General features: G+C 36.6%; 1 protein-coding gene across 1 annotated transcript in view; it reads left to right on the top strand.

The window, feature by feature from the left end:
* Nucleotides 1-15,207, top strand: part of LOC107725311 (mediator of RNA polymerase II transcription subunit 27-like) — a 75,672-nt gene that overhangs the window by 18,970 nt on the left and 41,495 nt on the right. Inside the window, exon 3 of the mRNA XM_016534529.1 lies at nt 6,761-6,891. Within this exon, the coding sequence (XP_016390015.1) occupies nt 6,761-6,891 (131 nt within the window). The remainder of the gene's footprint in view (nt 1-6,760; nt 6,892-15,207) is intronic.

Genomic DNA, 15,207 nt, shown 5'->3' with positions numbered 1-15,207 from the left:
AAACAGTTATTTTAAATAGTAAAAATGTTTCAAAATGTTACTGTTTTTGCTGTATTTTGGATCAAATAAATGCAGGCTTTGTGAGCAGAAGACACTTCTTTAAAAACATTAAAAATCTTACTGTTCAAAAACTTTTGACTGGTATGTTAGAAGATATTAATAATTAATAAGGTGAGTCTGAGATGTTTATTTGACAGTGATTTCACATTTCTTGTTTGTATGAAGGCTAAATACAAATAAAAGGTGAACATTAATTTATTTGTGCTGTTTTTTTTTTCTAAAATAGTATATGGCTTTATATGAGGTGTCATAGACTTGGCAAATTCATTTTTCATAAGTTTGTATGTACAGACATCTGTTGTGGGCGTTCTTGGCAGTTTTTACGAGACCTTTTTTAATAGTGTTCATATCGATATCGGAATTATATCGTATCGACTGAAATTAAGAAATATATCGTGATATAAATTTTGGCCATATCGTCCAGCCCTACCCTCTACATTCTCCCAGTAGTCTACCTCTCAAAAGCTAGCAGAACTGAGTTGAACAAACTGAGGCGATTTTCCCCTCAAGGCTGTGTAAAGTTATGGTGGGATTTTAGATAAAGGCGCACTCATACAAATAGTCATTTCATAATTTTTCAGTGCAGAGTTACAAGCGGCGAATGATCAAAGAGAGTTGTTTCAACTTGTACTTAATATTCGTTACATGGTTTTGCTGTTCCCTCCTCTGCGAAGCTTCTTTGAATAGATATTGGATTTGATGGGCATGTGCAATTAGTTGCATGGAATAATGCAGGGACGTTTGCTTGCATAAGTACTAGTCCTCTAGGTCTGCTTATAGTATTAAATGCAAAAGCATCAGGAATGATTTGCACTGCAGTTGGAGTGTTGCAGAGATCTGGAAGATGGTGGTGGATGCCCTGTCCTCATTAAAAAAAAAAAAATCTTTAAAAGGTCTTAAAGAATTAAAAGCCTTTTTAAATGTTCCAGGGCACCCTGTGTGAGATAACACTTTACTTGAAGCATTTACATAAAGTATGCATCATAATTAATTCACAGTATAGAATATGTTGTGAATTACTGTATGCATTAATATGTCCCCATTTATGGCTTCACCTTTTAATAGAATAATATATTGAAGCGCATGATCAGTATATTGCTTGCACTAAGCTTATACACACACACACACACACACACACAGCCTTGAGGTAAAGTGTTTCCAAAGGTCTCCTTGGAATGCATTTGTGTGTTTTTGAACTGTCTTATTTAAAACGGAATGTGTAACATCTTGGATTGAATTATAGCATGATAATGTGGTATAGCAATGCAATGGTTTTTCTGTGCTTCCGTGATTGTGTCTGCTTCCAGTGAAAGAGGCTGTCTTGTTTTGTTCCATTTGACGGTGACATTGATTGTGTGTGCTTGTCCCGTGCATCCTCTCACAAGTCAGATTCTGACCCCGCGCTTTAATCTTCAACTGCCCCAATGAGATGACACTCTCAGCTGCCTTACAGCATTCTGGGTAATGCCCATCTTGTCCTCTGAGTCTCTCTCTCTCTTGTACTCATTCTCCGCTGTCCTCCACGTCTTTTGTCCTTTGCCTCAGTGTTTTTTCACTGTCCCTCTTTCTTTGTGAACAAGACTTCATCTTGTAGATGTTGCTTTGAGTTCCTCTAATTGACAGAAATACATAGGAAATACTGGGCAGCATACTTTAAAAAAATCATAATCTTTTTTTCAGTATCTTAATGTTTTTCAGCCTTTTGACAATATTCAGTATATATTTTGATGTTTACTCACAATTAACATGAAGCAGCATTTGCAACCCATTTTACTTCTGAAATATTTCTGAGTAAGACAGGATATTCATCAAGAAAAATTTAGGATGAGACTATTTAATCCACCAGGTAATTAAAGTGTTTCATACCAGAATTGATGCAGGTCACATTTTAATAGAAAATGATGTTGATTATATATATTGGAATAAATGTTTTTGTAAGCCATTATGTATAATTCATTGTAAAGGGTTATTAAAGTGTATAATGCATTATAATTATTCATAATGTGCATTGTAATACATTATATCTTGACGTAAAAATTTATCAAATTTAATTAGTGCTACATTTTTATACTATTATTAATAATTAATTGAACTGAGTTTTTTACATTTCATATTGGCTTTATGATGGAGTTTTTAGCATTATTTTAAGTATTTATATTGAAATTGGTTCATATAAAATACAGTACTTTAATTTAAAAAATACATATAGAACTCTCACTTCTCTGAGTAATCGACATTATATTAATTCATTAGAACTGACCGTTTAAATTGCACATAATTGAATTGAATTTACTAACTCCAGTTCCAGCAATCTTATCACAAATATATCAAACAATTCAGTATGTTGGCCAGTCATAATGAAGAATATTTTGAATTATCCATGAATTACAAAACTACCCAGTTACCAGGGGCCAATATTTAAACCAGTGGTGATTGATGTGGATGTTTTTAATGCACCAAATCTCTCAAGCCACTTGACATTCAAAGGCGCCTGAGCCATCTTGACAGCATCTTCTATCTGTGTGTTGTTTTTTTCTTACCTTGTTATGTAGGCTTTTTATTTATTAGCAAGGGCTTTTTATACAGCTGGAGCCCAGCTTCCCACCGTACACGCTACGCTCGTACAAGATCTGGCCCTTACCAAGTCGGCTCATTAACAACGAAAAGGAGATTCAGTTAATTAAAATAATTCCCCGTTAACACAGCTGCTTTGGTCAGCCAAATTAAACCGGGGAGTGCTGCGCCGTCTGCTTCTCACTCAGAGAACGTCGCTCCGCTGCCTCGGAACATGGCTAATTAGCTCAACAGGAGGAATATTTTAATAGCAATTAATGAGGCACGGGCCTATGCGAGCTCTAATTTAAGAGACCAGTTTGTGTGGGGGTGCATGCCGATGAATTCTGAAGCCTGATGAGATCGCTTTTGTAGGGCTGGACAATAATTCAATATCAATATGTATCGCGATATATCATTCTAATATGCTGATTTGCTGATTATCAATATTTAAAAAGTTGAGTACATTTTTTTTCAGGATTCTTTGATGAATAGAAAGATCCAAAGATCAGCATTTATCTGAAATAAAAAGCTTTTGTAACATTATTCACTATTCCATTCAGTATAATTTTTATTATTTTTTTGGGAAAGAAATTATAGAAATTAATACTTTTATTTAGCAAGGATGCTTAAAATTGATCAAAAGTGATGATAAAGGCATTTATAATGTTACAAAAGATTTCAATTTCAGATAAATAGTGTTCATATCGATATCGGAATTATATCGTATCGACCGAAATTAAAAAATATATCGTGATATAAATTTTGGCCATATCGTCCAGCCCTACGCTTTTGTCACCGCTTGTGTTACGATTGGCCTCGCTCGCTACCAGCGTGTTGCTCGCGGACTATTGATTTTCTTGAGATTTCCCAGCAAGCTGACTGTCCAGAGCAGCGGTGTTGGAGAAGATACTTTGAAGGTGCAGTTTGTCAAGCAATAAGTCACTCATTTATAAAAGTAGTTGGTTAACAAGCAAGTTAGCCTTTTGTTAGTTAGCTAGCATTGACGTTCTCCTAGGCTGAGTTTCTCAAAAGCATTGTAGCCTGTAGAAGCCCAAGTAGCCTGTAGAACCATTGGCACCAATGGAAAGCAATTTCCCAATGTTTACCTGCCCAGATGTTGGTTAAGCATGCAGGAGGATGCCAGGTCCAGAGTTCTGTCACATCCATTAACATCTGTCCTGACTTGAGTGACAGAGTGCTACACCTGGGCATTCTGGGTAGCGGACACCTTTCACATGGTTTCATCACATGAGCAGAAGAGCTATTGACAGGCTTCTGCGATACTGCGACTTCAAAGCCAAAGATATTAAACGCACCATGTTATGTTCAACATAGTAAGACAGGAGGCGAGGGGGAGGAGGTGGGCAGGAGACGAGGAGGAACACATGGAAAACGTGATCGAGTACTATATGCAAGCAACTGTGCTTTCTCCCAGAAGAGCAGATTGTTGACAAGATTGGAACTGTGCTTTGGGTAAACAATTCATAAAAGCCCAATTAGGCTATGATGAGTTCGTTTTACATTTTTGCTCTCCTTTGTAAAGCTACAGAAGATTCTCTGGACACTCATGTTCCGAGTTTCTGAATTCAGGGCTTGAATGCAGTCACCGTGGGACTCAAATTTGACCCATTGGCCATAAAATTTGAATAGATGCAGATATGTTTGTGTAGATGGCCAGTTAAGCAGTCCTATAACTCTTTAAGTCCTTTTTTTTTTTTACCCAAACAATGTAAATACTATATTGTTATAATAACATTCAACACTCGTTATGCAATAGTAAATGTTTATTATTTTACTATTTTGCATTTACAATAGACCTTATGCATCAGAGAAACTAGTGTGCAGCCATCTTTAGAATTTTGTGTTTGAACTTCCATTTTTGCGATACCGGTATCATCATTGTTGAAGAGTAAATGCTAGTGAAGTGAATTTACTTATTGCAGTTCTTATCGAAGCGGATGTCATAACAAATGTCAGTAGAAAGGGAAGAATTTAAAATGAGCGGTTCATTCATAAATTTGTACGACCTTACCTTCACACTGTGGAAATACAAATGGAAGGCAGAAGACAATGAGTGCAGCACTGAAAAGAGGCGGAGCTACATAAGGTCTACTGCATAATGAGATTATTTTTGTTTAAATTTTTTTTATACTTTTATTCTGCAATAAATTGATCAAAGTGACAGTAACAACATTTATATCACAAATGATTTCAATTAAAAAAATTATTAGTATTAGTATTAATAGTATCACAGTTTTTTCAAAAACAATTAAGCAGCACAATTGTTTTTAACAATGAACAATGTTTCTTGAGCACCAAATCAGTGTATTAGAATGATTTCTGAAGGATTATGTGACCCTGAAGACTGAAGTAAATAATTCAGCTTTGCCATCATATAAATAAATTAGAATTTTAAATATACAGTGGTGGCCAAAATTATTACTAGTGTTATTACTAGAACACTAGTATTTTCACCAGCTTAAAAAATGGTTTGAAGTCAGTTATTTCTATATTTTTTCCTGTAGTATGTAGTGGTCGACCGATATGGGCTTTTTGACAGCCGATGCCAATATCTTGGAAAGCAGGGTGGCCGATGGCCGATATAAAGCAGATATTTTATTTATTTTAATTTATATTTAAGAAATCTGAAATCATTTGAAAATGGATTAAAAATAATTGTGTAAAATAAACATACTTATACTTTAGAAGACAAAGCATTTTTCACAAATAAATTAATATTTAAAAAAAAATCTAATTAAAAAGGAAGTAAACATTGTAACCAACAGGGCACTCGGTATTCTGGGAAGTTTATGTGCATTGGGAATCTTTTTTTTTTTTTAAATAAAGCCAAGGTCACACTCATTTTACATACAGCACGCAATGAAAATGACATGAATATGACAGTGGGCAAATGCATAAAGCGCAGCATAATTTGAAATCACTAGTTTAAAGTTTGTCGATCGCGCGTCTCCAGTGAAGCTGAACTCTCCACCTGTCAGCATTCAATTTGCACGTACCGACCGTCACCCAGAGTACACGCGATCATGCAGGAGACAAATGCACACTTCACAAGATCTCAACTAGATTTGATTAAGTCTGCAAGGTTTGTGAAATGAAATGTTCATTAGTCATTCAAAGATTTGTTTAAATGAGATAAATGCGTATTTGCTGAATGCTGACGGCAAATGAGAAAGTATTATAATGTTTGACTTTCTATTACTAATAATATTAAAGCAATCGTTATAATACTTTTTTGTATACATTGCTGAATGCTGACGGCAAATGACATTCCACTTGGTTGTTTGACTTTCTATTACTAATAATATTAAAGCAATCGTTATAATACTTTTTTGTATACATTTTAATTCCTTTGTTTAACAGTTCTGATTATTAGATAGACTTCTATCCATATTAGACAGAACTGAACGACGACAGCGAACAAGAGGGAGAATGTGAGCGGTGTGCGCTCAGACGCAGCCATTCTCAGCGCCGTCAAAATAAAAGTCCCGCCTCGAACACACCGGCCAAACAGAAAAACTTATCGGCCGATGCCGATATTTGAAAAATGCCAAATATCGGCCGATATATCGGTCGACCACTAGTAGTGTGTCAGTAGGAAATATGAGTTTACATTTCCAAACATTAATTTTGCCATTAATTATAATAATCCAGTGAGATTTTTGTTTGCACAAGTAGTCTGACAACAGAGATCTGATCTCACCATCATCCAGTCTGTCTGGAATGACATGAAGAAACAGAACAAACTGAGACAGACTAAATCCAGAAGAACTGTGGCAACGTCTCCAAGATGCTTCAAGAAAGCTACCTGAAAAAACTATGCGCAAGTGCACCTAGGGCAAAAATACAGCAAAAGATAGAAATAACTGACTTAAAACCATTTTTTAGCTGGTGAAAATACTAGTGTTCTAATAATTTTGGCTACCACTGTATTAAAAATTAACAAAATGTAATTTTAAAATAACATGAATTGTTATAAATTGTTCACTTTTTGCGTACATATATATGAAATGTTGATGTGCATTCCAAATAAAGACCAAATAAATGGAATTGAATAATCATGATCAGGAGAATGCGTGTTAATTTTACAGCCCTAGTACCTGAATATGTGTTTTTCTTTCTGTAGTTACAGTACCATGCAGGTCTGGCCTCCAGTCTTCTAAACCAACAGTCACTCAAACGCTCAGCCAATCAGATGGGAACATCTGCCAAAAGAAGACCCAAAGTCCAGCCCAGCACCCTCGCCCTTCCAACACCGTGAGTATGGGGTCATATTTTTAACAGTATCTCATAACCAGAGTCAAAGCTCCCTGTAGGCTCTTTTACCCGTGAAACCAGTTTAGTTGTTGTTAACTTTCTCTAGTAAATGTACTACATATGGACTTGATTCTCATGTACAACATAGATGTAGGATTAAAAAAGCACAACACAAGGCCTACATTCATGAAAACTGAAGACACCAGCATCTGCTTGTCCATAGACCCATCGGCAGCAGGTCAGAGGTGACCATTGATTCTCTTCCTCTCTATTGGTTCATCTGATTACGGTGACAGTAGAATAGCTCATTGTCTCTGTGGTGTCACTGGGGTCTTAGACCATACGCTTTAATAATAAAGCACTGAGAGTGAGATTCGGTGAACAGAGAGGAGAAGAGAGCATGGACTCTGGAGGGAAGATGAAAGACGGATGGTGAATGAACAGAAATTAAGTATGAAGGACTGATAGAAGAGACGAGAGCGGAGCCCAGGTGGTCTGTGTCCCTCTACAAAAGCCCACTGATGGGATACCACTCCTGTTTCTCCTTGCAAATGTGCTCTTTTTAATCTGATTCTGTTTATTTTCTTTCCAAGGTCCTTCAAAGTGATTGTTCATTTATTTCAAGTTGTAGTGTTCTCCTTTGCTCTGATGCCTGTCTGGGTGCTCGTAGCACAATGTACTGTCCGATGCTGAAGGACGAGGAGAAGGAACAGTCCTTTGCAAAATGTAACGTACTATCTATTGTGTCCAAATTTGCTCTTTGTTCCCTATATAGTGTTGTCTAAACACTACATAACATCAAAATTATATTCACTTTATAGTTATGTTTTTGAACCCAGATGCAACCAGTCTACATGCACGAACGCAGTTTTGCCAAGTTTTCCAAGCTCCTGAAGTCATCAAAAATGCAGCAAGGAAATTTATACAAATTGGAAATGAGTGAAAATTGTATTAGTTAACTCAATATATTAGTTAAATCAATGCCAATTGTTTTATCTTTCTTGATTAATCAAATACAATAACTTTATTTTATCTGGGAGGATTGTACACAGAGGAAATGAAAATATGGTGAATGATTCACCAATACTCATTATTCACCTGAAGATGACATATAATCAATAAAATTGACAAACAGTTTTAGAGATTTTGGTCTTTCCAAAACTTTACACTACTGTTCATAAGTTTGAATTCGGTTCGATTTTTCATGTTTTTGAAAATTCTCTTATGCTCAACAAGACTGCATTTATTTGATTAAAAATACAGTAAAAAAAACAAAAAAAAAACAATAATATTGTGAAATATTATTGCAGTTTAAAATTATTTCTAATGTGAATATATTTTAAAATTTTATTTATTCCTGTGACGGCAAAGCTGAATTTTCAGTAGCCAATAATCTAGTTTCCAGTGTCACATGATCCTTCAGACATCATTCTAATATACTAATTATTATTATTGTCAAAGTTGAAATACATTTTTGTGAAAATTGTGATACTTTTTTTTCAGGACTCTTTGGTAAATAGAGAGTTTTTGTAACATTGTAAATGTCTTTATTTACACTGTTGATCAGTTGAATGCATCCTTGCTGAATAAAAATGTTAATTTCTTAAATAATTAAATAAATTACCAAACTCTTGAACAGTAATGTAAATATGAGTTGCACTTGACTGGAAATAGCTGCCCAGGGTCATTACCAAATTGACCTCCAAGTGGACTGAATTGTTTTAAAAAAGGAACTTTGTTTAGTTCACTCTAAGGGCTCTACAGTGCGACCATTTCAGTCGCATTTGCCACTGAAAACTACTGCGTGCGACTATGAACAATTTTTTAGGAGCACCAGTGCGACTGACCCGATCATCATAATATTGCGCTCAGGGGAGCTTCAAAGGTTTCTACGTGTTTTTGCAGCGTTGAGTTATGTATCACAGACATATCTCACAAATCCTTTCATAAGCAAAGTGGACAGGGTGTAAATAAAAGATTCATTGTGCGGAGTGGAGAGCTTCGTTTATTATAAATGTGAGATCCCGATGAGCTAAGATGAGTGACAGCTTTTAATGATTTTTAAAGGAGTTTGTAAATGTGATACTGATTTAATACAATACAATTCAATAAACAAGAAGTTAATATTAAGTGACTTACATTGTCTGACTATAACACTATTGTCTGATTTTGCTCTATTTCGTCGTCGAAAATAGTTTGAAACAAAGTCACAGCTCAGCCGCTGCGCATCTCCATTCAAACACAACGGTTCTACTTGTTCTTATTCTGTCATTTTAATAAAAAATTTTTTAGAAGCTTATAAAATATAATTTTTTAAAGAATTTGACAAAAGATGACATACTTTTAATAAAGTTAGAAAAATGCCATTACAAAGGTAAAAACAAAATTCCACTGTAAATCACTTTAAGGAGTCAAATATCACCTCGTAATGGGAAGGCTAATTTTTAATAACATTTTGGATTATTGATTAGAAGGTGCTCCTAAAATTTTGAACGTGCTCCTAAATTTTTTAAGTTAGGAGCACAAGTGCTGCTAAAAACAAAAGTAAGCGTAGAGCCCTGTAACTTATCCTAGCTAAGTCCGCCATGTGGAGTTCACTATTAAGAGAATAGGAACTGAGTAAATGAGAGAGTGATTTGTTCAGAATGAAGTGGTTGAAAAGGCCTCAAAAGCAAGTGGAAATGATGGTTTTTCAAAATACCACCTATATAGTATATACCCATTAACCTGCAGTTTCAATCCACCTTTTTCTTGCCGTAAAAATGGGCAAGATGGGCATTTGTAAATTTTATGGTTCTAGCTTCCGATCTCATCCGTGTCCAGCTATTTTTAGCTGTACAAAACAGTTCGTTGTGCTGCTTGATATTGAAAATTGGTGTCTCACCATATTATTTTAATTTATTATCTTAATTATGATCACACTGGTTTGTGGTGCAAACCGTTTTACCGTTTACTGCACGTTGTTATTCTTCTCGTTATTTACCTATAGCGGCTAATGAACCGGAAGTCTCGCCCATAGGCTTACTTCCGTACTGAAGAAAAAGGTGGATATAATGTCTGTGCATGAAAAGGCTTCTCCAAATGTCAGAACTGCTAGTGTTGATGCCATTTTTCCTGTTTTTTTTTTTTTGTTGCACCAGGTTGCTCAGGTCACAAGCAGCTTCTCGAAAGACTGAATTCGATGGATTCTTTTTTTATCCATCCACACAAAAAACATTAACAGTACACTAAAGGGAGGTGCTCATGACAAATCTGCTTTTAGGTGACTGAAAGTGGCCTGAAGCTGACTGGCCCCTCAGTCTACAATGCACTGTGTATCTTTAATAGCACCATGCTGTTTTTCGGATGGTGAACGGAGACAGCGGCTCTTCTGTCGAAACGTCATTGTCCGGATGAATTTGCCGTTTCTAAAAGGAGCGGCGTATGAATTATGCAGCACAAACTTCATGCGCGTTTGCTTTTATGTTACTTTTTAATGTGCCAGCGTTCTGATCGCATTCCCGTCCAACATTGCTGCTTGCTTAAATGAGTGGACCGACAGTAGAAAGTAAGGCTGTCCCAAAACCTAAAAGTTTCTAAATGCATTTTAATAGATGTTTACTGTGTAAATTAATTATAATATGATAAATTATTACAGTTGTAACTGGCCTAGATTGGGTGTGCTAACTAGTTTGCAAGCAAAGTGATGGCCAGTTGTAGTGATTGAACATTTATAAATAATGACAAAAAGAAAATGGCCTAAAGAACCTTCAAAATAATCAAATCAACAAATCAGAGGCTCTATTGATTCATTTATTCTATCAGTCTGTTATAATCATTCATACTGCCATTAATGAACCAGCAGGAGTTGCTACAAAAAGATTTGTTTTAAAATCACAGCATATTAAACTATCCTGATAATTAAGGCCAAGAGGAGAGTCTGAATGATAGCTGGTCCCATCCTGTGCATTCATCGCAATATTAATCCTGTAAACAGAATTACACCGCATTTACTCATATAATCTCACTCAAAGGGATCGTGTCTGCGCTTGAACACTTTCCCACCAGTCAGGGCTTTCTGTTGCTTTTGAATCCTCAGGATATGAGACTGCTGACCTCCTAGGATCAATGCAGAGTGCTGTTGTCATTTTAGTGCCTCCTGCTCCTATCGGCCAGACAGGCAAAGCCACAGTTACTGATCCGAGACTAATTCACCAATCCACCCTCATGAGACCTGCAGATTTACTTTACATGTTACTATAATTAACAGCAGTTACAACCTCTGTCTGTCATACTCTGTCTCCATCCCTCCGATTTGCACATAGCATAGATTTCTAGTTTATCATAAATCAGTTAATTTTAGAACAGCTAAGTCTGGATTACATCTGTTTAAAATTTACATTTGTGAATGCTTTGTTGTAAAAGTGTTTAAAACTGTGCCAGTCTGAGGAGATGGGCTTCCCCAGGAGAGCCTCCCAAAGGCTTTTCCTAAGGTTTCTTCCTCATCTTCATCTCGGGGAGTTTTGCCTTTGGCTTGTCCATTGGGTTGTTTGTAAGGTGCCATTCTTTGCAAAGATGCTTTTGAATTCTAATTAAGATTGTAAAGAAGAGGTGGCATTATTAATTTGACTTATTTTATTCATTTTAGTCTTACATATACTTAAGTAAACATAAAGTAACATTCTGAATTGTGTGCTGTTCAGAACTGATTTAAGAATGACTTCAAATTTCTTTCTAGTTCCTGAGTTTTAATTGAGTTTGAATGCAAGGAAATAGAATTGCAAACTTTGAATGTGTTTGAAAGCTTTGGAAAAAAGTTTAAAAAGCATTGAAGTTTGAGGGTTTATAGGATAGATGGATGGAAGGATAGATAGATGGATAGGTAGAATTCTTTTTTTTTTTTTTTTCAGATTTTCAGTTTTGAATGATGGATGGATTGATAAATGGATCAAATTCATGTATTTGTATTTTTTCAGATTTTTTAAATGTTTGAGCACTAAATTGATAGATGAATCAAATTGATATATTATTTTTTTCTGGTATTTTTGTGTTTGGATGGATGATGATATAGAATTCATACATACAATTTTTTTTTCTGATATTTTTATATTTGATTCATGGATGGAATCTCAACAAATTAGAATATGGTGACATGCCAATCAGCTAATCAACTCGAAACACCTGCAAAGGTTTCCTGAGCCTTCAAAATGGTCTCTCAGTTTGGTTCACTAGGCTACACAATCATGGGGAAGACTGCTGATCTGACAGTTCATCATTGACAATCATTGACACCCTTCACAAGGAGGGTAAGCCACAAACATTAATTGCCAAAGAAGCTGGCTGTTCACAGAGTACTGTATCCAAGCATGTTAACAGAAAGTGGAAGGAAAAAGTGTGGAAGAAAAAAATGCACAACCAACCGAGAGAACCGCAGCCTTATGAGGATTGTCAAGCAAAATCAATTCAAGAATGAGTGAACTTCACAAGGAATGGGCTGAGGCTGGGGTCAAGGCATCAAGAGCCACCACACACAGACGTGTCAAGGAATTTGGCTACAGTTGTCATATTCCTCTTGTTAAGCCACTCCTGAACCACAGACAACATCAGAGGCGTCTTACCTGGGCTAAGGAGAAGAAAAACTGGACTGTTGCCCAGTGGTCCAAAGTCCTCTTTTCAGATGAGAGCAAGTTTTGTATTTAATTTGGAAACCAAGGTCCTAGAGTCTGGAGGAAAGGTGGAGAAGCTCATAGCCCAAGTTGCTTGAAGACCAGTGTTAAGTTTCCACAGTCTGTGATGATTTGGGGTGCAATGTCATCTGCTGGTGTTGGTCCATTGTGTTTTTTGAAAACCAACATCACTGCACCCGTTTACCAAGAAATTTTGGAGCGCTTTTTCAGACTGTTTAAGCTACCCTACAGTAACCTTTGGCCCTCTAGCAGCTGCAGCCTGAAGCTGTAAATTACTCGCAGCATTGTTGTAGTGATTACAGTAGAGCCCGACCGATATGGGTTTTTTGGGGGCCGATGCCGATACCGATATTAGGGAGTAAAAAAGACCGATATCGATATAACGGCCGATATGTGTAGGTTATATTATAGTACAGTATAGTCAAAAGTTTGGACACACTTCCCATTCGTGTGTCCAAACTTTTGACTGGTACTGTATATAGAATACAGTATATAGCCTACATAAACAGAATATATATACATAAACACATTTTTTGCAATGATAACTCAAATGTGATGATCAAACACTTATGATGTGACAAACATAGTGGAGGCAGGGTATTTAACAATTTAACTAACTTTATTAATCAAAATGAGTCTGACATCAGTGCACTTAACAGTAAACTTCACTTTACATATTATAAATAACCTAAATAACACAAATAGAACAAAATATATATAATTTGAATTAAGAAATTAAACAAGGTAACTGTGTAGGGCAAGCAAGCTACTGCCAAACCAACAGGGGCAGGTTTATGCAGGAAGCACAGCTTTTCTAAATGTAAACATCTAAAATGAATAAATAATAATAATTAATTATATATTTTTTCACAAACTGTGTTGTGTATTTTCTGGTAATCCAATGAACATGCAGAACATTCGCATTTAAATCGTCTTTTTGCAGTTTAATATTCACAGACACAGTATATATATATACATGTATGTACTAGGGTTGGGAACCGATAACCGGTTCTTATTCAGAACCGGTTCTGTTTTTTGAAAAGAACCGGAACCGCGAGCAATTTCTAAGTTTCGGTTCCGAAAACAGTTCTGGTGTGACATGTGACCAAGCGCTGTGAGCAGCCTTGCGCCGGCTTTTCCTGTAAAGGATGTCACAAACCAAATAACAGAAACGCCGGCCTGCCTCTTTAATTACTGAGCACATTGTTTCCCATGACGTGCACTCCACAGACGCGCCGCGTCTTTAACTGCCAAAAACATCATTTTCCACGACTGTACGCGCACTCGTGTCTTTGATAATTGTGCACGTTGTTTTGACTGACTGTACATGTACCGGCAGCACGCAGCTCCTGCCGCCACTAAATAACATTATATTTGTCCCATATTGTCATTAATATACTTACTGACTTCAACTTGGATACAAAATACAATAGAATTCTATTGTATTTTGTCGCGCCGCACGATGTGATGTGACCGATGTATAAGCATGAGTTCTGGGCCGCGGCACGGCCGGTAAACACCAGCATTGAGTGGCTGCGATCAGCTCCGGTGGCTGTAACACAGGCTTTAATGCGCCACAGACTCGTGGCGTGATGCGCAGATCAGCTCTAGTCTCTAACGTCACTGAATCTGCTGGCAAACAATGGAGCGCGCTCTGCTGGACAAACTAAGTAATTACACCATTCAGAAGCATTTAATCTGCGTTATATGTTCTGTAAAAAAAAAAATTCATATCGGCGGCACATTTGCAGATACCGATATATCGGCGGCAGGCTCATATCGGCCGATAATATCGGCCGGGCTCTAATATGGGCTCTAATATGAATATATACGTATACAGTGCCCTCCATAAGTATTGGAACACTAAAGACAAAATTGCTCTGCTTGCTGTGGAGTCAAGACATTTGCAAATATGATTAAAAGATGAATATGAGACAAAACTACAGAATGTCACATTTTAGTATTAGCTGTTTCAGCACATAAATGTTTTACCAAATAAAAAGGACAGCACTTTTAGAGTTCATCCCACTATTTGATGAGAGCATAAGTATTGGGACCGTTGAACTTAAGGCAGATGTAAAAGATTAAAAGCTATTATTTAGTTGCAGATCCCTTGCATGCAATCAGAGCAGTGAGTCTGCGACTCATAGACATCACCAGACTCTTAGTCTCATCCTTTGAAATGCTTTTTCAAGCCTGTAATGCAGCCAATTCCAACTGTTGCTTGTTTTGGGGAGTTTCTGCCTTTAGTCTCCTCTTCAACTGGTTAAATTCATGTTCAATATGATTTAAATCTGGAGATTGACTTGGGCAATCTAAGACTTTACATTTTTTGCTCTGATTAACTCCTTGACTGAACTGGCAGTGTGTTTTGGGTCATTGTCCTGATGCAATGTGAAGCGCTTTCTGATGCGTCTGGTGGCATTTTCTTGAATATTGGTAGCCAAGATGGTTTTGAACCCTTCCAAATTCATTCTGCTACTGTCATCATACATTAAGTCATCATTAAAATTGAGAGGGTCTGTTCCAGAGACAGCCATGCATGCCCATGCCATGACACCACCTCCACATTTCTTTACAGATGAGGCTGTATGCTTAGGATCATTTGCAGTTCCCTTTTTTCTCCACACTTTTGCTTTCCCATCACTTA

This window comes from Sinocyclocheilus rhinocerous, unplaced genomic scaffold (genome assembly GCF_001515625.1).
Source record: "Sinocyclocheilus rhinocerous isolate Xijiao unplaced genomic scaffold, SAMN03320098_v1.1 scaffold785, whole genome shotgun sequence".
Classification (NCBI taxonomy): Eukaryota; Metazoa; Chordata; class Actinopteri; order Cypriniformes; family Cyprinidae; genus Sinocyclocheilus; species Sinocyclocheilus rhinocerous.
Note: the sequence above shows the minus strand (reverse complement) of the source record. Positions and strands in the feature narration are given on the sequence as shown.